The sequence below is a fragment of the Myiozetetes cayanensis genome, unplaced genomic scaffold (assembly GCF_022539395.1).
Source record: "Myiozetetes cayanensis isolate MyiCay16 unplaced genomic scaffold, myiCay2020 scf9, whole genome shotgun sequence".
NCBI lineage: Eukaryota > Metazoa > Chordata > Aves > Passeriformes > Tyrannidae > Myiozetetes > Myiozetetes cayanensis.
The window spans coordinates 17,950,276-17,976,126 of record NW_026088185.1 but is presented as its reverse complement, the minus strand read 5'-3'; the positions used below and the strand labels follow the sequence as shown (position 1 = coordinate 17,976,126).

The 25,851-nt window shown below is 38.8% G+C and overlaps 1 protein-coding gene across 2 annotated transcripts in view; it reads left to right on the top strand.

Moving 5' to 3' along the window:
- The window catches only part of METAP1D (methionyl aminopeptidase type 1D, mitochondrial), a 47,737-nt gene that overhangs the window by 5,575 nt on the left and 16,311 nt on the right, over positions 1-25,851 (top strand). The window contains exons 1-3 of one of the 2 annotated variants that reach the window (XM_050340230.1): positions 15,422-15,648; positions 20,825-20,991; positions 23,315-23,464. In XM_050340230.1, coding sequence (XP_050196187.1) covers positions 15,585-15,648; positions 20,825-20,991; positions 23,315-23,464 — 381 coding nt within the window. In that variant the 5' untranslated portion in view covers positions 15,422-15,584. Of the gene's footprint in view, positions 1-15,421; positions 15,649-20,824; positions 20,992-23,314; positions 23,465-25,851 lie in introns of those variants that run through there. The other variant, XM_050340231.1, reaches the window with a different exon arrangement.

Here is a 25,851-nt window from a genome sequence, read left to right as displayed (position 1 = left end):
TGTAATAGGGTGGAAAGTCTAAAATATAAAGTCCTGTCTGTGATTTTAATTCCAGATGTGTAGTTCAATGCTGCCTCTGGGCAGCACAGAAGGCAAACTTTGTCTCTCCTTCAGGTGTTGTTACAGGCTCTTACTCTTGGGGCTCGCAAATGCACTGTTAACCATCATAGAGATCTTAGTGTTCTTCTGCAAAGAATGAAATGATATTTAAACTCCTCTATACTCATACGGCAAATAAATGAAATAAAGGATACCACGCCACAATTTCTAGAGATTAAATTAAAGGAAGAAAAAAATACAGGTTCCTAAAATCTATACTGGAAGATGACCCTGCCTAGCCTGTGTGCAGGGTCGAACCATGAAGTCTCTGGCTACTTGGTCCTTGCATGTTTGTTACTTAAAACATCAGGAATAGTGGTAGAGTGTATCACAGGTCTCTGGTGGACTCTAAGCTTGTTTACTGTAATATATAGCTCTTGAGGAGACAGAATGAAGGTCTAAATCATTCCTAAAGAAATTATGGACCTCAAATTGTGACTTATATTGTGTTTAGAGCAAATAGCTTCACTCCCCAAAATCACAGGATCAGATGTCCTGTGAGCGTACAATAAAACATTTTTTTTGCTTCTGAGAGCTCACAGTGCAGATAACTAAGGCAGACAAAAGGGACTGAAATGGAGATCACTAGCTGATGGATGGAGAAACTGTAGCAGCAAGGGAGTAATTTCTGGAGGGTCTTGTGGCAGCACAGCATCAGCAGGATGAAACAGGGCCCGAGCCTGGCCTAATGCCTGCTGCTCGTGAGCTACCAGGCAAACACGAGGTTTAGCAGTGGAAATATGTGAAGTGGCTTTCTAGATTTAGATGATGAATTCCTTATATCCAGGTTTTTGCAGTGAATTACCCCGTCTAGACCAGAAACTGGATTTAAGGCACACGTAAGAACAACATACCACGTGTCTGTAAAGTTTGGGATTTGTGTGTCGTGGGTGTTCTCAAGCTGTGCAGGGGAAGCCATACTGAGCTGGTCTGGCACACTTCCCCTCATTTCTTGTGTGGCTTCCCTCTGTATAGCTGTAGTTGGAATGGAAGGTTGAATCTACCAAAAATATTTCTGTGGTGTCATGGTATTTTATTTTTCTTCTATTCTGGAGAGACCTAGTTTTCTGTTGAAGTCACCTTGTAGACAGGCTACTTCTGGTTTTGAACCAGTTTTGATGCTAAAGATGCAGTGGATGTCTGTGTCATGAAGTCTAAGCTGGTTTTTCTTTCCATGATATTCAGATGTAGTAGACACGATATTCTGGTTGTGACAGTTGTGAATCATGAGGAAATTTAAGCAAAAGCTCAGGAGTTTTTGAGCAGTCTTCAGTGACAGTTCTGCTGGTCCACTGCAATCTCTGATTTCAGAGTAGTGCTTCATCGCTGTAAAAGGCTTTTTCTGTGCTCAACCACCTGTAGGACCCCTAGTTACAGTGGGGGTACCCCTCTATGAGTTACAGTGGAGGTACACCTCTATGAGGGATTGTATAATTTTCCTTTTTTTTGTTTTTGTCCATCCTTCTCCCTGGCTCCCAGGTGAGCACATTCCTATAGCAATTGGAAATTCTCATCTGATGAGAGAGACTTGCTGCCTCTCCTTCTCTTTGAGTTTGACATGATGATGTGCCATGATGGGTAGCTTGCAGTGCTTCCAGACACCACATCCCAGTGCTGTTGACCTAGCAATATTTATTAGCATTAAAATTTAATTTGAAAATATTTTGAAGTAATGAAGTGGGAGGGGGAGTGGGTTACAGGGCAATTGCTTTCCTTTTTTTTATGTTCTTCCTATTCAAGCCATGTGTATTTGTCACAGTGGTTTCTTTCCTAAGTATTTCTATTTAAAATCAGTGTTTATTAAAATATACTTGTGTGCCCAGCCTGACTTTCATATTATATATGTGAAAAAGCAAGGGAATGTATACAAGGAGCAGTCTGTACATTGTACACTCTCTGCATCCTGTAGAAAGAGGCTGTTTGGCTACAACCTTGTTTAAATTTCATTTTTCAGTTTTCAGTTACACATTTCTGGAGTCTCCCTGACCGCTGCTGTTACCTGATGGCGCCTATATTTCATCAAGTTTAGACAAGCAGTCTACCTGGACTTAGGCCCAGAGGAGCTGCTGTAACTGATGAACATGATCCCCTCTGCCCGGGAATTCAAGACTTATGAAACCACGATTCCCAAGGGAATTGAAAGAAAACTGTGTTCAGACCTCGCCTCTTGCTTTTTTTTTATTTTCTTTGTTGTTTCTAGGTAGTGTTGCCTTGTTCTGATGGGTAGCATACCTTACCCCAAGTGAAATCTGGTATTAGTTTGTTGATGATTAGGAGAAAAGATTCTTTTTAACCTAGACTGAAAGCAAAAGCAGTGAAGAATAGTAGAGCATAGGCAGAGACAGAAGTTGCTGTGACATCTCTTGATTGCTGCTTACAAAGAAAGTGACAAGTTATTAAACAAAAAAAACATTGCAGCATTAGTGTTACCATGTTGGGTGGTTTTTTACTGCATCATCATTTTTAGGCTTCCAGAGTTTATTGGATACAATTGTGTATTTTAATTTTGTTCTTGCATGTTGCTCTTAAATCTGTTTCATTCTGTCAGAAAAGCTGCATTATATAAAGATTGTATATTATTTTAGCTGTAGCATATTATTGTGGTGGATCTTATATGTAGAAAATTCCTTTAGAATTTTTTATGATTGCAGAATGAATATTAGTGTTCAATGTAGTTAAATTTAATTGCATTTCCTGTATGTTTTATTTTTAGTTTGCTCTTATATGCCTTTATTTTCATCGGGAGTTGTAAATTTGACATACTTTTGGTGTTGGCAGTCAGACACAAGCCCACTTTAAATCAATGAAATAATTAGCCTAAAATTCTTCTAAATGTGGGGGACTTGGACTTTCTGCTTAACAGTAAGAGTTGTTTCTTTGTATTGTTTTGGATTATGTGCCCTTGCTAGTTTTTTTTCTTTGTAAGTTTAAAAAATTTAGATGGAGAAGAGTAATTAAAAGCTGCTCCTTCCTTATTCTAGCTTTTATATCCAGGTCAGTTGGGCAGGCTGGCAGGACTCTTTTAGCTACATACATTTTTGCTGTTCATTTATCTTTTACTGCTCATGTTTGCTTAACTAACACGTTATGCCATTACTTATAAGGAGACTTTTTCTCTTTGATATCTGAAGAAAAAGTGTTCTATTTTTTCTATTATTGTAACAGTTTGTTTTGTTTTTTAAACATGAGCTGTTTACCCAGGGAGAAGCTACAGTGGCTGGAGAGCTTGCAGAGCTCTGGGTTCATGAATGTGAAGACTGAACAGATAAGGATTCTCAGATTTATTTATTTTAATCTAGTGACTAATAAACATCTGAAATAAAGATGGTGTTGCTAAAAAGTCATTATTCTTTTTCCTTGTGTAAGGAAATATATGGTCTACTGTAGCACAGTACAGGTATTGTACTGTTCACACCTTCTGGGTTTCTTGAATGCTCCAGGTTTGACATTCCTGGTATTTCTGAAGGTTGGTTTTTTTTAAAGTCAATCATGCCATGTAATCACATTAGGATTTTTTTTTCAGCCCCTAGCAAGGGAGAGAGTTACTGTTCATGATAGACAAAAATTCGTTACGAGTGTTTGATAGTTCGAGAGCACCGGAGGAGTGAAGCTGTTTTCTTGAATCATGGTGGTAATCGGAGGCTTTCAGGGTTCTGTTGTCTGAATTGTAGGAATCTCCTGCACTGGAGTCTGTGCAGCAGTTAGAAATAAATAGCGAGAGAGGCAGAGGCTTCTGCCAGCACAGTGACTTTCTCAGCTCACCTTTTGGTGGAGAATCAGTTTGAGAACCTGTGTCGTGGGGCTCACTTGGACATCTCATGGACTTCCTGCTTCTTGGGATTGGTGATTCTGGAGGGAACTAGCAGTCCAGCTTTGGAAAAGAGAGGCTCTCCAGCTAGCTTGCCACTGTCCTGGCAGTAAAACAGGTTCTCCTACAGTTGTGTGGCTGAAGAGAACTTACAATCTCAGCACAGGGTGGGGCTCAGGTCCTTCATGGACCCAGGAGCCAGGAGCTAGGGATATTTGGGGCTGGTAGTGTGCAGGGCTTTGGATAAGTCATTGAACTTTCTGTGTCTTTCTCCACCTATAATGCAGATATTCACCTTCCTTGCAGATGCATTGGTTGAGATTAATGAGTTGTTTGTAAAGCACTTTGAAGATGAAAAGCACTATAAAAATGCTAAGTATTATTATGTATGAGCTCTTGAGTGTATAATGGCTGTTTGCCTGCCAGTATTTAAAGCAATTTATAATACACTAAATATGAAAGGCACTGTATGAAGTCAAGTTCTAGTCTCCATTTAAGAAAAGTCACTCATATTTTGTGTTCAGCAGTTCAGGTCACACCACTGGCCTTCGGTGTTATCTAGAGTGAAAACAGACTCCTAAAGATTTTTTAAAAGGAACTATTTCAAAACATTAAAATCATGTTTTATAATAAGGGGTTTTTTCTCAGTTGATAGTTTCTTACCCCCTTTATATGACTTAGGTTTTGATTGCCAAATTCCCAGGTTTTCTGACTTTTTCTGTTTTGCCAAATTCTTCGTCTGACCCTTACACTTTTAAACTGCTGTAAGTTTTCTCTTCCCAGTCTTTACATCTGTCTCTGCACTTGCCATCAAAGCTCATGTTCTTTGTACCACTTCTGCTCAGTGGCTCTTGCCACACTGCACAGGTTTCCTTAGCCCTCCATCTACCCATCCCTCACTTTAGGGCTTCCCCTGTGCTCCTGCCCTGAGGAATCCCGTGCCCCAGGCAGTGCTGCAGGGTGTGGTGCTCTTCTTCAGGATCCTTCTCCAATAAATGTCAGAGTGAACTGCCTGTCAGACAGGCACAATCAGCCACAAAAGGAGCAGAGATGCTCTGGGATTGAGAGCAGACCTCCCTGTCTGGGGCCTGTTGGTTCACTGTTCTTCAAGTTTTTTGAGCATAGGTTTTTCTAAGCATCCCCAGTGGCAATGTGGGCTACTGTGTAGGAAGCCAAAACAAACTGGTAATGAACTTGCTTTCTAAATAAAAGTCTTGCTATCAAATTCCCAGGTTTTGTTGAATTGCAAATTGAAAACAACAGCATATTGTTTGTTATGAATCAGCACCATGTAGTCTGTCCAGCTTGGATAATTAAATATTCTCTTTAGCCCCAAACTTGGTTTGCTGCACTGGGTTAGAAATGTGACAGAAAACCAATACTGTCTTTAATAAATTCACACTCATATATAATTACTGAAGTGTGTATATACACATATATGATTACTTTGCTTTACAAGGTGTGTCGTGTAACCAGAATAGTGCATGTTTCAGTTGTAGGAGTAAAATGTGAGAGAATATGCATGAAAATTTGTATACCTCAGGGTAAGGTCTGGTAGTTTATTGGATGCAATTCAGACAGGAAAATATTGTATGTGGCTGTGTTTAGTCTTATAAAAAGTGTCAGAATTCTGTATTTTGTCATAGTTATTACATTATATTGCTATGCTTTTTAAAGGATCTAGGAGAAATGATTTAAGGTAACATTTACCACTGAACTGTTCATTGGCAAAGGGCTTTATCCATATGAGAATTGGCTGTTCCTTGGTGGACAAAGGAAGTTCGAATTATTTTTTTTAATTCCCTCAAGATACTTCATATTGAAAGCATTATTTGAGTGGAGGATGTTGGAAATGTTTTATGGCATAGAAACAAAATATGGAAAGTTTGTTTGTTTTCCTTTTAGAGATGTTGTCCTTTACAAATCAGTAGCTCTCTTTCCCTATACTTCTTAATTTCTGAACAAAAAGGGAAATGTTGGAAACCAAGTGTTCAACAAACTGCCCTGCTGCATGGAAGCCTTAGAAGGGAGAATAAAGGGCTTCTCAAAGCTCCTCAGAGGTCTTTTGACAGACATGCTCTGCAGCGTGCAGCCTGAGAAAACTATCATGAGTGGGTTTGAAAGTTGCAGTATTCTCTTTTGAATTTAGATTATGAATAATCAGCCACTCTAACCAGCTGTATGAAGTCTCCAGCTCTCACATTTTAAAGATGTTTACTTCCAGATATTCATTGTTAAAACCTGTTTAAAGCTATGTTCCAGTTTTAGATCAAGCTCCTTTTATACCATTGCAGTAATAAACACAATCTGAATTTATACATTAATACTTACAGCACATCAGATGCTCTGTGAAGAAATGCACACACTTCTCAGATTATCTGTTTCATGTTTTCCTGTACATAAACTTAAATTCAGTCCTGCCCTATCTATTTTTTAAATTATGAAAGTCAACAGATGCTGCATAACATTGAAAGAAAATGGCAAAGAAATTGTTTGCTTCTCACATGAATTCCAGCTGTTCAGACTCAGATTTTCGGATAGAGACTGGTGAAGATGGAGTTGGACAAAAGCAACAACGAGCTCCTAGCTTCCTTCCGTGTAAAATGGAGATGCTTTATGTAATAAATAGTGCAGGCACTGCAGATCTGCTTATGTGCTGCTTGAGGTCTCAGCTCTTGAGTGTGCTTGTGAACTCAGCTGGAGTTGAGTTGAGATCCTTCACCAGTGGACAAAGTGGATAGTGATCTTGCAGAGACATCCTGCTTTGACACTGAGAGGAAGTGTTGCCCAGAGTGTTTTGTGCAGAGCTGAGCATCGAGTCACACTTGTGCATCATGGATGAATCAGTAGGTGGTGACAAGGGTTAATGTCATTGCCATGTGCTTTCTGAACTAACACCTGTGAGGTGACTAGGCAGGTCTCACCTCTCTAACCTATTTCTGATTGTTCTGCATTGATTATTAACATACTTCCTGTGAGTCATGGCAGAAATGGGTGTTCTTTAAAGAAAGAAATAAAGTAGTGGGACTTGTCTGAGTTTATAAAGATTTATTTATGCTCTGACACACTCTGCTAAATTAGCAGAAGCTCAGTTCATGAGAAGATTTCACTTCTGGGAAAGCTTAAATCAGTTCCTCAGAAAGATCAAGTTGTACTAGCTAGGATTGTTTTGCTGGTATAGCTCTGTCCCAGCAGCTTTCCGAGTAGTATCATTATATTGTCTAAGAGGTTTGGGTTCTAGAATACTCTCCTTAACTAAGACATGTTTTCTTGCCAAAATTTAATGGCAGAGCAACCCAAAGCTTACAGAGATTTCTAAATTGCTGTTTCTAAAACCTGCTTGATAAAGACAGTCTTGGTTTTGTTCATTTGGAGTCCGTTTTGTCTTTTGTAAAAGCTGCTTCACAAAATCAGGTATGGACTAGAACAGTTGCTGAATAAACTTTGACAAGTTTTGCTGCAACAGTATCCCCAGGTATGGGAACCAGATGGAGGTTGCAAATGGGTTGGTGGGATGTTGGCAACTGAAGTTCAGTCCTGTGAAAATAATCTGCTGGGGTAAAGGCACTTCTGTGTTCTCTCCTGTCCACTGTGGTGTGACAAGTGGTGATTCCCTGCCAACCACTGCATGGCAAAGGCACAGGCACGTCACTTCTGATGGCTGTGCCGTTGCCAAGGGAGCAGCCACGTCAGAATCAACTTTGCTGTAGCTGTTTGCTTACTGAATGCAAATCAGGAGCCTGGACGTTTATGAAGTTGTGGCCAGGGCTGTAAAATTCAAATTCACAGTCACATTACTTTTCAGTAGGCCATGCAAGTGGATTGAAAGAGACTTCACATTTTCCGTGATAAAATTATACAGCAGGATTTTTAGCATGTAATTGACTGAATTTGCTGATTTAGGGATGGCTTTAGAATCAAAAGGATTTGAGACCTCCTCCTGTACATGGCTCAGCTATGATTTTGTAAATACGTGTAACTTCTGTGATCACATCTTTCACATATTTTAGCCCCAGAACTTCTCAGAATTTAATCAGACGTTGAACCAAAGTTGTTTAAGAGTCAGATCAAAGATACAAAGTCAAACACAGAAGTTGCCTGGTTGTGTGGCTGGGCTTCTGCAGAATGTTATGGGAGCACCAGCACTCCCCCCAGACTTTACACTCTCTGTCCAGCTCTATTTTACAGTTCTCAGAATAATTTATAGTGCATCACGAATCACACCTGGCTAGGAGTTTAATGAACAACTTCACTCACCTGATTTTTTAATTAGAAAAAGAATCACAACTAAAATTGAGACATTGATGTTTCCCCATGCAGGTCTGAAGGTTTGGTAAAGCACTGTCACGATGGGTGACTTTCAACACATTTATCAGGGGCTGCCAGAGTCACTGCTCTTTCTTAATAGCACTGATGTGTGCTTCTTGCCACATGCATGGCTTTACCGCTAGCCTATTTTTTGTTTTCTCAGTCCTCACAGGCACACAGACAGCTATGCACCCTTCTCTTCCAGTCAGGTTAAATTTTACTTAGAGTAAAAAAAGCCCCTTTTTTATCAAATTGAATAGGAAGCCTTAGCAAATTTTTTTTCTTTTTACACAATGAATGCCTTTACAGATTTTGTCTCTTGTATCAGTTCTGCCTCTTGAGCTCTTTCTATCTAACTGAAGCACCAAATAAATAAATACATACTTGAGATGTGTTCTGATTGGAACTTTTTCTCACTTGCAAGCAGCTGGCTCCTGCCAGAGCAACTGGGAGATCCAGCTGTGGATCCAGGTTGTGAGCTGCTGCCCACACTAATCTGTCTCTCCAGTGCACAATACTATTGCAAGTCTGTTTATTTAAACCACAAACCTGTAACATCAACAATGAAAGAGACTTTAGGTGGATGTTTGACAAATCATGCAAGACAATCTGAAAGTTCTGAGTTGAGTTTGCAAATTAGTAGTTGATTAAGTGGATCTCCCCAAAGAGAATTCCACAGATTACTGCCCAGCTTTGCAGACAAGGAAGCTATGCTTGCTCAGAAGAAGTACCTGTCATATTAAGATGGTTAGATTATCTTGTGAAGAGCAAAACATTTATTTCTTCTAATATATTTACTATCTGTGCAGAAAAGAGCTGTGTAAACCCTTTTCAATCTAGAAAAAGGGAGTTGGAGACCTAATGATGTCTTGCAAAGCCCCCTTGCTTATTGTATATATCTTAGAAAATCAGACAGTGGAATAGTCCAGTAAACTGTACAAAGTGAGTGAATAACCTGGTGAAGATAGTTTAGAAATGAAGTTTTTTTTGTTTGTTTTGTTTGGTTTTTTTAAGTTTGCCTGTCTGGGGAGTGGCTGTCATGGACCTTACCATTCCCATCCTTGGAGCACTGTCTGCAGTAGGCAGCTGTTACGTGGGTGACTGATACCTGTGCACTGTGCATCAGGAGTGACAGGGAGCAAGGTCAAGATTTGGAGGTGAGAGACACTGCCTAAAGTAGAACTGGACTGCATGATCTTTTCTCTAGGAATTAAGTAGCTGCTGTAATTTGTGATTTCTTGGTTTTGTTTTAATGAGTGCTTCTTGTAGTTCCTCCAGGAAATCTCCCTTAGCAATAGCTGGAGTGTTGACCATGGGGTGTGGGGCAGTGGAGAAAACCAAAGGTCCTTCCTTTCCTCTCAGGACTCTCAGGTAACTCTTGGGATCTAGATGTGATGTTTTCTCATTGAAAAGCAAAGGTCCAGATGGGCAGGGCTGGAGCCAGTTCCCAAGATGTGCTTTAGAAGCTTGCAGAGATTGAATGTCAGTTGTCTTAACTCCTCCTGATGTACCTCATGTGGGACAAGGCACAGGGCAAATGATGTGCCAGATATTGACCTGCACATGGGTTGTCACACCATGAAATATGCTGATCTCTCCTCCATGTTCCTGACACCTAGGAAAGGTTATGGCAAAGACTGAACCTTACTCATCATAGTGGTGGTAATTGTTTAGTAAATTAGCCACCAGGTCAGTGCCCACGGGTGCCTTAGCTCTGCACTGGTGAGTTACTGCACCCAGTTAAGGTGCCTGCTGTACCCAGCTGTTCATTAGGTACTGGTGAAACACTTGTCCAGGGCATGAGTGTTGCACATTAAGTCTTGTGAGGTCCAAAAAGTTGGAAAGCTCCTACTTTGCCATACGTTGGTTAGTTTACTTTAAAAGCTGAAGCTCCGTTCCTATCCCCCTTCATTTACATGTGTGGATTGGAAGACAAAACGTGGTGAAGGTTATCAGAGAAAGTCAGTGGCCAGTGCCCAAGCCATATTATTGGTTTTCATATCTCAAAGTGAGTAATTTGGGATTGTGTTGGCAAATAAGTGGCGGTGAGTGAGCGGCCAGTATAGTTTCCAGAGAAGAGATGTTATGTATGCTGCTATTACTGATACCCATTTAACAAATAACAGCTATTTTCAGTGGTAACCAGGACCAGTTTCAAGAGTTTAAGTTTGTTACTAGAAAAGAGACTGAAATATGTATGGCTGTGTTGATATTATTGTGATATAAGGATGGATGCAGAGGGTGGTCACTGGTAAAGCTTAACCATCCATCACTGGATGTCCAGCAGTGATAGGGGAGGAGGTATAGAGGGGAGGAGTGGTAGGGACGAGGTGGTCCCACCACCTTCTACCTGTTGTCTCACAGGCCATGTATCCCATCTCCATGAAGCTCAGACCTCCCCTGTGATGTCTAACAGGATCTGCCCCATGGCATAAACAATGTGGGGTTTCCCAGGCAAGCTCTGTCAGCCCTGTTACCCCATAATATAATCAAATGTGTCATCTCTGCCTTTACAGAAATTTTGTGCCATGGCAGTACTTTGGTGTTCGAGGCAATTTTGATGGCTTCCTTTTTTTTTATCTTGATAATGTATTTTTTGAGTAAGTGAGTCTGAATGTTTGGTACACAACCATCCTGTTACTTTCTGCCTGTTTTACACATATATTCTTTCCTTTTAGCATTTATTAGAATAGCTTGCCTTTCAGCAGAAGCGCTGTGTTATTTATAAACTGCCATTTTATTTGCAATATGCCATATATGAAATGGGCCGTACAGGGTAGTTACGTGGCTTGAGAACAGAACCCTTAATTTGTACGTGCTTTATAAACAATTGGCAATAAATGGCCTCATCCTGTGTCCTTTGACTTTAGTGGGAGCTTCCGACAAGTGTATTTATGCAGGAGCGACCAGGCTGCCAGCGCAGCGTCAGCGGGCAGCACGCCTTTGCATTCAGCACAGTTGCATGTCCCTGTGCCAAGAATGAATTTTGCTGATTCAAATTTGCTCAGTTTGTCAACACACAGCTCCCATTGAACTTCGCAGGACGAGAATCATTCTTGGCACGGGGCCGTGGCAGCCCAGGGAGCGCTGCCCGCTACCAGCACCGGCTGTGGCGGGAGCTGCGCACTGGCAAGAGAGCAGCGCCTTGGCTCCCCGGTTTCCGAGGCTCCCGTCTCCTGTTGCATGTGTTTGCTGTTGTTGGAGTAGTGGGAAGAGTCAGTGATAAAAAGAGATCTCCTAGGTTAGTTTTCAAGGCTTTTTTTTTCTCTTGTGTGTGGCTGTCTGGATGATTAATGTGAATAGGAAAATACTGTTGACCCATTTAAATCATGTTAGACAACATCCATTGCTCATCTACATAATGAAATACACACTGAACATTACGGACTAAGTATAAGAGCCAGTGAACTACAAAAATAATATTTTACTCATTTAGATTATGAAGTAAAATATAGGACATTAGTACTGATCACAGTATTAAATTTTAAGCCATGCAAATTGTAATTGTCAGTGAAAAAGAACTATAAGTTGAAAAGGCTATTATCATTTCAGCTTTAACAGTTAATTTGAGTAATTTTTTTTTGCTAGTGTGCAGCAGTAGAAAAGTCTGTATGCACAACATTTAATAGTAAGTGCAGAACTGTTGTTTTATACTGTTATTTAATTTCAGTCATCAAAGAAATGTTAGAAAATAATTTGCAATGTTAAAATATATTAACATTTTATATTAAAGAGAGTAAACTGCAATCCTTACTTGGGTAAAATCAGCTATAAAAGGCAAATTATTAGTAACCAGAAGACAAAATAATTTTAAACATTTATTTAAGTACCAAAGCAAAAACTGAAGTCTTTAAAAGTATGGATTTTGTCAAATAGAAACATAATTGTCAGCATTTTAAACTAAATACAAATTTTAAAGTACTGAATTTAGGCTGACAGGTTTCTATGGTTACCCACCTTTCCAGTAGTTTGGTGAGATGTGTAAATTAGCCTGTGAGTCACTAGTAATTATTTGGGGTTTTTTTTGTTACAGTTGTAATTCTGTGTTCAGTTTGAATCTAATACAGTTCACACCACATGCTTTGGTTGATGTATATTTTAGTGTGTATGATTGACAGTGATTGAGCATTTCTTATGGAGTGCTTGGTTTTTTTGTCATAAGTGATGTATGTTGGTACTTCTGAAAATGTAAACAACTTCTTCCTGTATCACTGTTTGATAAACAGGGACTTTTATGCTAAGAAGGAGGTCTTTGTAAATGTTAAGCAAGAAGATAAGTGAAAAGTATTTTAAAGACGTTTATAACAGCTCCCAAACATTATACCCTACTCTTCCAAATTTGAACCATAATTCTATCATTATAATTCATTTGGTGACCCAAATGTCACATATTTATGAATAAGCTTCCAAGTTACGCATTAATAGCACATACTAATGACTGACAGGTTTAAAAATAAATGTTTTAATCAGGATGCTACAAGTTATCTGCAGCAAGCTCTTGATTGGAACATCTTCCTGGTGCAGAGCATCTTCTTAAAAAAAAAAAAAAAAAAAAAAGAGCTTATTTCCACCATCACCACCACAATAATTTAGTAGAAACAGCTGTAAACTCTTACACCTCTCTGCTCATATATCTGGATTATAGGATGTAATTCCCTAACCTTAACACTTGTCAGCTAGGGAAGGACACCTACGCGTTATCTCAGTAAAGGCTTAACTGTCCTAAGGTAACTTGTGTTTTCATGTGAAAACAAGACAATACAAGTCATTAACAACTTATAACACAAAGCAAAAAACACTGCTAGCGGTCATGTTTATCAAGTAAGTAGTAATATAATCTTAATTAGTTAAGTCATTCATCCCAAACTTGCTAGCCACGTGTACTTTTCTTTTTTTAATTTTGGTGAAAGACTGGCTTATGATTCAGAAATCGCCTTGTGCCCTTAAAGATTTGTCAGCAGGTATATTGAAAATACTTACTGCAAGGGGTCTTATACTTAGTGCAGGAAAAAGACTGACTGCCCATCCTGTTCCTCTCAAGCTACATAGAGAATCCTGATACAATGTTCAGGAGTGTTCCTAAATTTTCTGTGCAAAGATTACTCTTATTTCAGCAGTGTTGCTCACCCACGGAAAGGGTTTCTGTGGGAAATGTTTTTTTGTGGTGATCCAGACACATTTTTCCATTTCAGGTGGAAATTTAAGAGGTTAAAATAGCATTTATTTTTAACATTTAATATTGATTCAGGCATGTATGTAGGACATAAACGTGCCAGTTGAAAAACAGTTGTTTCACAGAGCACCTGAAAAGATTTTATCCCAGTAGGATTCAATGAATGTTAAAGCTGTGGGTGGGTGCATATAAACAACAAGATTTGGTATTGTGCTGTGTGTGAGGACTATTTGAATAGCGTATTATTTTAATCTGAAACAACTGCTATTTTTTAAACTGCATAACTTGTTACAATAATGGTTACTTCCCTAAAAAATCGAAATCATTAATACAATAAGCAGTCTTTCAAACAAAAGTAATTTCTCTGATCTTTAAAAAAACCTAGAGTTAGATAGAAAGTGATTGAAAAGTGTATTTAAATATGCAAGCCTGAACAGTTATGTTTCTCATTGTAATTTATTCACTTTATGATAAATTAATTTACTCAATATAGGAATGCAGTAACATAAGAGGAATGTTTCTCCTACTAGTCACAGAAGTTGATACTTGCCAGATGCTGTGATCTGGAGCCTAAATTCCCTTGATATTAACTGTGATTGAAACTCTTAATATTGCTTTGTCCAGCTTTTGTGCTGGACTTGTTCCATTTTGCTGTGATACTGCTTTAGTCAACACTGTCTTTGTATTTTCCACTAGTGTTATTTTATCAGAGAGAAAAAATATAGTAGAAATAGCACTAGGATAGAAGGCTTTATTGAAGAACTGCAATGCCCTGTTCTCAAAGTTAAGCTTGGACAGCCTGATCCTGTTTTCTGTAACAGACAACTCATTTCCTTTGGTATATTAATGAATATCATTCAGATATAGTTAGAGTGTACTCTTCATTCTTTAAATCCTATAATGCGATGGGGAAGTAATGTTTAATGATACCGAAATTTTACTCAGTTTTTTCTTATACTGCCTTGGTGTGACTCTGTGTGTATGTGTGTATATATATCCATCCATCCGTATATATAGATATATAGATGTACACACAGAACTGCTCAATTGGTCAAAGGAGGTTTTAATGATGTAATATTAATTTTTCCTTTTCTTCTTGTTTGTTAAAGTTGCACTGTTGGTTGCTGCTGATAAAAGGTGGCACCCAGCCAGCTTCCTGAAGGAGCTATGAGGAGGGTCATGGCTTGTCATGACCTGGGCACTGGTACTTGAATGTTGTTATTATTGGGATGAAGTACCCTTAGGCTGCCATCCTTCCTGTAAATAGAAGAGGTTCTGATTCTCTGTGGTTTCCCAGTTTACCAACTTGTAGAACAGCTATTTTGTTGGCCCTAAGTTTGACTGAATAATGAATTAGAAGCACGGAACTATTCCAGAAGGCACTGATTCATCATTTTAGTCTGTTAGTCTAGACTAAATCATAATAAGTAAAGAATCTGTTTCCATATAGTTTACAAATTTATGCCAAATTTAAAAACTGATTTGTATTGGCATACAGCAAAACAAATTGCCCAGTTCCGCTCTGCATGCAGTAAGGGCAGAATTATAATTAGCAGGGAGCATATCTGAGGGCCAAAACTGACTTTTTTCAGTGACATGGAGGAGTCCCAGTGATGTCGGCAGAGGGGCTGACTCTGCTCCCTTGGAGCCTGTCGGCATTTGACTGTTCCTTTGCTTTATTGCCTCTTAGGAGGGTAACAAGAACAGCAATTAGTTAGTGCCTTTGTTAAATAAACAAATTCTGTCATTAATTTCCAGATAATTTAAATAATTAAATAAAACAATCCAAATTAGAATATAATGTTTGCAAGATACTGGCCTATGTTTCAGTTTATCAGAGTGGAGTCATAAGCATGCTGTTGTTGTTTTCACCAATGTATTGCTGTTGTAACTGAAGTCACATCTATGCTGATGAATATTTCATTTCCCCAATCATACTATTAAAAACAGAGTGTTTTTACCCTTTCATTTCTGTTTTCTCTTTTCCAGTACCATCATGACAGCTGTGGCTGTGTCCTGTTTACAAATTGCTGCTAGTCACTTTTTCAGTAGTCCTTATGGGTTTTGCTTTCCCCTAATGCGTCCAATTAGGAGGAAATATTTCTCACGAGCATGGACTTGCTCTTCTTCTTGTAATGGCATAGTTCTGCAATCCAGGAAACAGTGCTGCATGGTGTCCATGTCCACGATTTCCTGATGTGGGAAAAACGTGTGGAAAGCATCTGGAGAGGAGGAGACCCCCTTTACCAGCTTGTTTCCTGTAAGCGAAATTGGAAGACCTTGTCTGTGCAAATAGATTTCAAAATAGAGTCTGCCCTTTGACTGTCTCCATAATTACACAGCGCTCTCTGTATTTTATTTGGCTGCCAGAGCAGTTAACCCCTGGAAGTAAGGGGCTGATGATGGCGTGACCAGCACGGGTATGCAGACATGACCATGTGAATACACTCTTGTTTGGAGAAGCCCGTTGTTAAGACCTCATTACAATATACTTTTACCAAATTTGAAAATTATTATGTGTTGGATTATGTTGATTAAGATACGTTATATCCTTAGCGCACAGAAAATGTGGAGGTATTAGTTGCAAGAAAGGAAAAAAAAAAAGGGAAACAAAAAAAAAAGTTCTTTCGTGGCTTTGATGTAATCAACATCTGTCAACAGAATGAATTTGCTTTTGTTTAATTTCAAGGGCTCTTGTCCTTCTACTTTGCCCAATCAGTTTCAACTTCTGCCTCAGGCATTTCCCTATGTTGTTCTTGGATTTTTTCCTTTTTTTTTTTTTTTTTTTTTTTTAGCAAATGCACAGGTTATTGCTTGTGAAATGTGAGCTGCTCTTCTGCTACACAGGTTACACAGAGCTGGAAAGAACCTTTAATCTTTCCCATCCTATTTTTGAAGCTTGGGCATACCTTTGCAACAGGGGAATTACAAAGTCAGTGTTTTATTAGACAGTTAGAATTACAATTACAAGTAAAGGTCTTTCAAACCACAGCCATTATTTCAGATTGAAAAATGGGAACATTTGGTAATTAGCAGTAAAAAGCCATATATCTTACCTAGTTGCATTGGCTGGATTCCACATATTGTTACCCGTAGTAATTTCTATGCCTCACTTTAAACTTTTATTCCTCTGAAGTTTCAGCAAAATGAATATTTGCACAAGAAAATAAATTATTATAGAATATTAAAATTACTTGACAAGCCAAATTAAAGACCTCTAGTGTTTTACCCCCAAATGGGTATATACTATCTCCATGGTCATTCTTTTTTTCAGTTTTTAAAAAAGATTAATCATATGTTTTGAAAAGAGTTGTCAGAACAATGCTTTTGATGTTGTTAACTTTATCAAGAGCAATTTGATTTTATTTCCTAAATGATTTGGATGTTAATTCTTGTAATCGTAAATAATTTTGGTACTGTGCTTCTGTTGATACTATGACTAAATTATTTTAAAATACATTGATTTATTTTTTTCTCTTTTAAGATGTGCCCTTGTATTTATTGTAGCTTAGAACTGTCATGAAGTTTATCCATTGGTAAGGCTTTTGCTAATTGCTTGGAAAATTGAAATATTTTATAAATAAATGCCAAAAAAATGGTTGCTAACAATCACATTTGATGAATCACGTAAATTAATAGGGTTTTTGCATGGCTACCCCATACCTCATTCATTGAAAACATAGCTTGGTAAATTGCTGTAACTGTTAAACAGGAAGCATTAGAAAAGGGCTTATGTGAGAGTTCATTTCCAACATCTCCCGTTAAAAATACTTCTTGACCAGAGGAAAATCACATTTAAATTACTAAAATCAACTTAATTAAGGGTCATTAATAGAGATACACATAAAAAACTCTCCACTCTATGAGTGAAATGGGAGCATTTCATTATATAGCGTAGCATGCATGAACAGATAACAATTAAAATAGCCCTAGAGTAAAAGGCTAATAAATATAGGGCACATTGTGCTGCAAAATCAGTCACTTAAAAATGCTCCCACCCATCATAATTTCGAACGCCGTATTCAGCCCCCCTGACTGACTCATTTAAAAGGAAAAAAAAAAATGTAATTTCCACACGAGATAAATTCATCTGTAATTCACAAGAGCTCACAGTGCACATTATATCATTAATACAAATAAAGGTCTGGAAGGTGTGCTGAGGAATCCGGCGGCTCCGGCAGGACGTGCGTGCCCAGGGATCGCACAGTGAGGTTCACTGCCGAGTCAGCGGAGCAGTTGTCAGTAATTTCTGTGCTTGCTGCATTGTATCTGCTGATGGGATTCAGTAGTGCTGGTGATAATTCTTCTCCCTGCAGCTGATAGTAAATGTTCTGTTACTCGTGGCAGGTGACGCAGCCTTGCTGTTGGGGCAGAGAATAAACGCATAAAGGGTCAACTTTGCATCCCGGCTGTGCCGGGCTGTTCCCAGGCTGCCTGGCTGCACGCTCCAGGCTCTCTCCGGTGGCTGCAGTTTCTGCTGGAAGATGCATTAAGCCCGTGTTTATGAACTGTCTTACAGTAATTAATACACTCAGAAAGCTTAACAAAAAGAATGTGCTTGAGCACCAGTGTTGCAGAAGTAAATAAAGGCACTGAGAAAAGCTTTGATGGTTGTAAGGGATGGTGTGGAGGGAATCTCTGAGCCAGACTTGGAGAATACAGACAGTTGTTCCTGTCTTGGGTGATTGATGATGTTGCTATATCGAATTAGCTGTGAATATGGGAGCTTAAAAAATAAAAGGAGCTGTGGAAGCATTAGAAGGCCTTCTTAAGGAAGGAAGTGTGTGGATGGAGTCCAGATTTTCATTATAAACCAGTAACTTCATTATATTTTAATGCCATTTTATTTAATTTTATTTTTATTTTGTAGGAGAATGTTTTCTTTTATAATTTTTTATATTTTTAATAAAGGTTTAGTTGTCCTGTGTTTATAATTCTTGTGATATAATTTAGGAATCGTATTATACTATGGTGATATTTATTTGCATGTCGTATTTCCTCTGTTCGAGTAGTAGATATTTTTATATGCATCTGGTTTATAATGAGTACTTAGTAGAATAACAACAGGTTACAGTAGCTTATTATCCTGTTATTTTGTGACAACACTTACAGTGTATCTTTGGGAGAATAGAGGTAAAAATTTTATTCCAAATAAAAAGGTATCCCTTCTGAATGTGGGCTAGTCAATGGGCATGCACCCATGAATATGGTTTCATGTATTTAAGAGTGTGTATTTGGGAGTGTGTATTGTGAATAATTGACAAGCACACTTGCACCTTTTCTCCCCTGATTAAATTTTGACACAGTAGACAAGGTGCCCGGGGAGTGTTCCGGGTGTCAAGGAGAGTGTTTGAAATACACGTTCACATATTGATGTCCACATGGACTTTAGCTGACCACATCTGTGACTGTGGCATTTCAATATATTTGTGATACCTTTAGCTGTGGTAAGAGCAAGGTACTTCCACTGCACTGTGTTAAAGAGGTACCTTAACTTACACTGGAGGAGTGAATTCTACTTCTGATGGCTCAAAAGTTGCTGCATAATCAGATTCTGTGCTTCCAGAAATGAGTGCAAGCTAGCCAGAGAGTTTGTAGGATGCTTTGGGTTCTTTGGACACACTTACAGTTGCAGGTTAGGTGACCATTTCCTTTTTTCTTGTTTGGGGTTTTTTTGTTAATTGGACAGTGTTTTCTTTCCTTCTGAGGAGACCCTAGGACAGCAGTAGATTATGAGGCTGCTGATTAAATTCTAATGAATAGATCACAAAACCAATCCAGATCCAGCCCTCTGTTAACTGGGCAACTCCACTTCCTTGGGGGCACTTTCTTCCCTTTTGAAGCAGGCAACTTCCATTGGGGTACTTGTGTTATACTGAGAGCTTGATCTGAGCCTCAACCTTCAGCTCCACTTTGTTACTTATCAACAATTTAAAAAAAACAGTAAAAAATTTCCTTGCCTTGAGTGGAAGTTTCTACAACCTTTCAGAATCTGGTAACTAAATGTAGCACTAATCGGTGTGCAGAGGGACAATCAGGAACACTTCCATTACAAAATGGATGCAGCTATTTCATCCAGCCTGGGTTTTGGGGCTCCAAAACAGTGCATAACTTGAATCGCCTTGTATGTACTGGAATACTGTGAAAGGGCTGTCTATGAATGAGTGTGCATGTGGAAGGATAATTTCTGCATCTGAACATGATAAATTAATCCAAAGGAAAGGAAGGAAAGTACATTAAAATAAAAACATGCAATATATGCAAGAAACTCTTTTAAAAAATCATTTTAAGATAGTTACAAAAATGCAGTAGGTTAATTTCTTAACTTCTCTGATATAAAAATGTTTAGTTACTTCTGTTTAAACAAAAACTTTTTACTGAAGAATAATTACTCATCTGGATTACTTGCCACAAGATTGCTCTTGTGTTTGTGTACACAATGACATTTTTCAGAAGCAGATCAACTATTATGTTAAACAATGTTTCAGAAAAAAACCTCTGTTTTGATTGTAGAACATTTGAGTAATGGAAATATACTCTGTGTGTAATTGTAGTGTAATTGGGCAGTGCCAGTAATCCTTTTGAATTTCCCTGTTTTGATGCTAGCATAGTTTTTAGTGGTGCATTATTTTGGTTTGATGTCTCTGAGAACCTTTGGGCCTCAGTGCCCATTTTTCCCCATTTTTCTTTTTTTTTCTCCTTTTTTGAGGAGGCAAAATGTTTCATTGTCCAACAACTAAGTTGGAGCAATTAAACTGATGAATTGTCATCCCAAATTCTCATGTGAATTAAATGGAAATCTAATTCAAATATTCCAGATAAATTTCAATTTTCAATCCCTTCAATTGTTTTTAGCCAAGATTAAAAATGTTTCCTGAAGTTTGTTCTGTTGCCCGGCTAGGCAAGACAAAATTAACCCCATTCCTTGTGTCTTGAGCAACAAGACAAAGAGCAACATTACCTTTGTTATGCTCAAATCTGTGACCAATTATGCAAAAATACAGCCAAAAATATTATCTGAAATAACATTAATTTTTTTTTTTTTTCTTTCTTGCTCTTATCCCTTATTCACTGTTTTGCCAAGCCTTGAACAGTGCAGCTTCTGGCCATGAAAATTCTCCAAGCAGGGGCCAGTTGGAACATCACTCCTGTCTGTAAACTGTGGGGAATTTACCCACACTACTTTTTAATGCATCAAACCAAAATAGATCTGGTATTTTATAAAGCTTTAAAGTATTGTTTGGGATGGTTTTTTTGTTCTCATTTCTTCTTGTTGTTATTGCTCTTTCTATAACAGTACAAGATTTGAACTACCCTTGGCAACTGCGTGAGTTCTGTGCTTTGTTTTACATGATGCTCTTCTTTTTGCATGCTTTCCATTTGGTAATGTGGAAGTAGACAAAGACATTAACCATTTTTAACTTATCTGTTAACAGGTTCCGTGACTGGCTGCCACATAACCTTTTCTTCGTTCAGTCGTAACTACCTGCACAGGCACTCAAGCAATCAACAGCAAAGATGCTCCTTTTTTCAGGGACAAAGGAACACTGCTTATAGTGTAGTTTGGCCAGCCATGGTTTCTCCAGCTCACCAAGTTCCTGAGGTACTGCAGTTTCTGTTATCTAATCTGTTAGTCAGTCAATACAGAGTTTTCAGCTGTCTGCCATGTTGGGGTATCTAGTTATTAGGGAGTTCAAACCCAGGGCTTGCTCAGTTATAGCAGTATAAACATGGAGTGTTATCTGTCAATACTTCTGGGTTCAGATGCTTGTTTTGGACAATTATAGACAGTCCTACCAGAAGTTGGTAGGAATCATTCATGATCATCTGAGTCCTTTTCTGTATAAATCTTTAGCAAGATAATTATAAAAATGTTTATATTTTGCTGCAGGTTTTGTTATTTAGTTATGTCAGATTTAAGAAGGGAATATACAATACCTGCTGGCAGCTGCCTCGCAACCCCACTGCACATTCTAAACTCAAATTCTTTGTGCCTGAGTGGTTTTTTTCCTTGCAACATACACTTTTATTTTTATTTACTTTAGAGACAGAAGGGACTATTTCATGCAAATGCAAATTTAACATGTGTTCCACTTCTGGTTTCCTTTTTCTCTCTTCTTTTTTTTTCCTTGTTTAATTACAGCATACAGATTAACTGTTTAGTATCTTTCCTTTATCCAAAAGAAACCAAAGTACTCTTTCTAAACAGTGCTTTTCAGGATGTGCATTAGTACTTTTTTAAATTTTGTTTTTCATTTTATTGTAGATTTCTTCGGCCAAATATAGAGTATTTTCATGGGCCAGAAATACTAAAAAGTTTTTAGATAGGAAAGCAGATAAGAATGCTGGATGTAGGGGCTGTGGAAGCTCTGTGTGCAGCAAGAATATAGAGTTACATGCTCTATATATTTTCAAAAGTTTAAAAATCGTAGAATTTATAAACTTTATTTTCTGTATTTAGATGCTTCTTTGGGGATAAAGAGGGAGAAGTATATTGTCACAATGAGAAATTATCTTCCCAGATCAGAGTTCTCAGACTGTCTTAAAATCAGGTCCATGTCTATGAACTCTGAAAACTTGAGGGCAAAGTTATTTTTTTATACAGAGTATGCCAGAAATCACTCTAAGATAACGTGGTGTTTTTTAAGATACTGGTATGAAACTGTCCACATAGACATTTGAATGTACACTGCTTTGGGCTTCTCCCTTGATAGACCATAGAGGTCAGTAGGGTCACATCTCAGCAGTTACTGGGTAAGTGCCCTCCAAGGGCAAAGCGAGGGTGGTGCTGTCTATGGAGTTGCTAATCCGGCAAATGGTGGGTTATTGTTTTTTGGGGTTTTTTTCTAAATTGAAGCCCAAACTACTGCAATAGGATGTTGTTAGGGTTGATATGCCATTAATTTGAAAGAAATGGAAATCTGAAATTCTGTTGACATAAGTCCACTAAAGATAGTTTCACTTTTTATCAGATTAGAAATGAAATACCTGTAGGAGTAACAATAGGCTTCCTATTTGGAGTCCCAATAGAGCTTAGTAGTTGCCCCACTCTTCTGTACTCCTATACCCTGTTGTTGTGTGGTTGTGTTGAGTACAGCCTAAGTGCCTAATTTTTTCTCTGCCTGCCAGCTTGAGTGTATATTTTGTGAACTCAGGAGCAAAACTCGTCCTATGGCCAGTGTGGCAGAAAATCAACCCGCCTGTTGTGGGCAGAGGGATTCTTCTGCAGTCAGTGAAACAGCCCAGGACTCTCTGAGAGAAAGTGCATTTCCATTTCTGTGTGGGGAAAAAAATGTTCTTGTGTGGAAAAAATGATGTTTGATACATTTTCCTTGACACAGCAAACCGGGATAGCCTTGTGTAATATTGTAGATGGACAAGTCTGAGTATATGAACTAGATTAATAAGTAAAACCCTCTAAGTTAAAATAAGTTAAATCCTAAGGTTCTTAGTCAAAAAGCAATCTCATGCAAGTTAACAGGACTTTTGTCTGAATGAGAAACTAAGGATTTGATCAGTTATAATTTTGAGCACCTCATTCTGTATGTTTGCCCTGTCACTTCCAGTTTTTAGGTGCCTTTTGTAGAAAATGTCCCTCTTTGCAGAAGAAAATGAAGAGTTTTTAAGTCTTTATCACAGTTTCATAACTTGAGACTGTCTGTGCTGGAAGTTGGCTGCAGTATCTGGGGTTTCAGCACTGGAAGGCTAACAGACTGTGTAAGTCAGTAGTAACAGGCAATGTTAAGTTCAAAAGGGCAGTGGAAGAAATTCTGAGGCAGCCTTGAGGGTTTGCCCTGATGGCTTAGGAAGGTCGATACTACGACAGAAAGGGCAAGCTGCCATGAAGCAGGAGGCAGTATCTGAGAAAATGATCCCATTGTCATGCTCAGTTTTCTGATCTTCATTTTCAATCCTTTTTCTCCAAGCACATAAAGAAGCCAGACTATGTGACGACAGGCATTGTACCAGACTGGGGAGACGACATAGAAATTAAGAATGAAGATCAGATTCAAGGGCTTCGTCAAGCTTGTCAGTTGGCCCGTCATGTCCTGCTTCTGGCTGAAAAGGGCTTAAAGGTAACAATTACAGAAGTCCCATAACAGGATGGTTGTCTCTCATGCTTTCACTTATTTGGGTTTTGTTCGTACTTTTTTTTTTTTTTTTAAACTTTTTCATAATGTGCATTTTAAGTTTAACATATCTAAGTTAGATCCTGAAAAAATAAGGATTTATTAACTTTTGTTTCAGTTCATTGTATGCCTGTTTAATTATTTCTGTATTTTGAACCTCTGTAGTACTTAGAGTGAGTTGCTGGCTCAGGTGTAATATCTCTGTGTCTGTAGTCTTCCTCTGTTCCAATTGTGCCAAATCATGTGAATTCCTCATAAGGCCCACAGTGCATTTTTTCCTTTCATTTCATGGCCCATCTTCCTTATATGTCGTGCTTTCCAGCTCTGCATGTGTGCAAGCCCAACAGGCTGGTCTGCCTTCTCCATTCCTGTCCATCCTTCAGCCCCTCGCTGTCCTGCGGGATCTGGCACAGTTCATAGAAATGCTGTTGGAAAAAAACAGCTGCCAAATTCCACACAATTTTCCCGAGTGCATTGATAATAAGGCCTCGTGGTTTCCAGAAATGTTTCTACAGTATGCTTTTTGGGATACCTCCCAAGTTAAAATGCACAGGGAGGAGCCTACTGCCAGGTTTTGCAGATGAAGAAGTGCTTTCTTAGCTCTGCCTTGGTATTTCACGTAATAGCATACTGGATAGGGTGAAATGGGTTGAGTAGCTATGAGATGCAGAGATAGATGAGGACTGTAGGTCAATCCCATTGACTTAAAAGGGGATTTTTCTTCCAGCTATCATCACTCTTTCCCAGAGGTTTAATTCTGTAGCTGAGATGGTCAATAATAAAACTGCCTGAAGCTTTAATCTTATGTAGCTTTGTGCTTTTTTAACTTTTTAATGTGCAGTTACTTCCCAGTACAGTAAAACTTATTCATTTAAAACTAGAGGCATATACATGTTTCTGAAGGATCAGAGTGCAATGTGGGTTTCAAATGAGAGCAGTATTTCTCAAATACTCTTTAGCTGTCACATGTAAATACACATGTATGCAGTACGGTGTAGCTTATGATACAGTTCATGGTGTGTGCCAGATCATACATAATAGCAAAATACTACACACACATAATGAAAGTTTTGAAGCAAGAAGGTGTATAAGATAAGAATTACATATCCAGGAGCTGTGTACTGGGAGGGAGGTGGCATTTGGAGTTGCACTGCTGAGACCACTGCCCGGGTCAGTCACAGACTGGTGGTGACCTTTGTTTTACACTAGTTTGTCTAAGACTCCCCTGACTGGGAGAATGCTCCAAAACCCTCCCTCATGGACAGTGAGTATCTTCTGGTTTCCAGCCTGATGATGTGCATGGTCAGTTTATACCCATCTGTTCTTGCGCCAACACTGCTCTTTAATTTAAATAGCTTCCTGCCTTTCCTTGAGTCTTTCCCTTCACACAGGAACAGAGCTGTGCACCAGACTAAACAAACCAAGCTCTTTTAGGCTATTCTCATAACATATACTCTACATTCCTGTTTTATCTGAAGAGTCCCATCCCTCCACCTATTCCTGTTGCCTTGCTGAACCCACCTTGCACACAGTCCTCCAAAGTGGCTCTTGCCTGTGCTTTAGCTAGTGGCAGTAAGATCCCCCAATACAACAAAGGTGCATTACAATCCATGGATACAGAGGGTTACAGTTTGGGTGGTTACCATTTACTGCCTGTGGAGCTTAAAATTACAATATGGTATTATATATGATAACGTTCCTGGGTTTGAGTTACAAATTTGGGAATAAAGCAGTGAATTCTATGACATTGAAATATTTTGTTAGATACCATCAGATTGCCACATCATCCAGCTAACGGACTAGGTGCGCAGTAGATGCCACCCCCTTGCCCAGCTGGCAAAAGCATCTTTAAAAGTAAAACAGATAGTGTAAAAAGCAGAACTTTTCACAGGGTATAAGCCATGCAGAGACCACAGATCTGTCTGCTGAGTATCCAAAAGCCACATCAAATTCCTTGAGCAGAGCAGCAGCAGACAGCATCCAGTTGGGTACATAGCAGTTCAGTTTGTCTGTGGGCTGTAGCTGATAGATGTGTGAGCAAAGGCAGGAGCAATAAACCTGTATTTATCCAGAACCAATGGCTGCAGTATCCAGTACAGACAGCATGCCGGGGCTGTGGCTGCCACCCAGCACAGAGGCTGCAGTGGCTACTGCAAAGCAGGGGATATGTGCAGTAACCCCAAATCCTGCTCGAGTGGATTCATTGCTCCTCATCTGCCCAACGATGTTTTTGTGCTGAATAAAATTCAAGCTGAGTAAACAGATGTTTTATCTCAGCACAGTACGCAAGTGCACTCCGTTGTGTTCAGTCTCAGAATTTCAATATATGACTA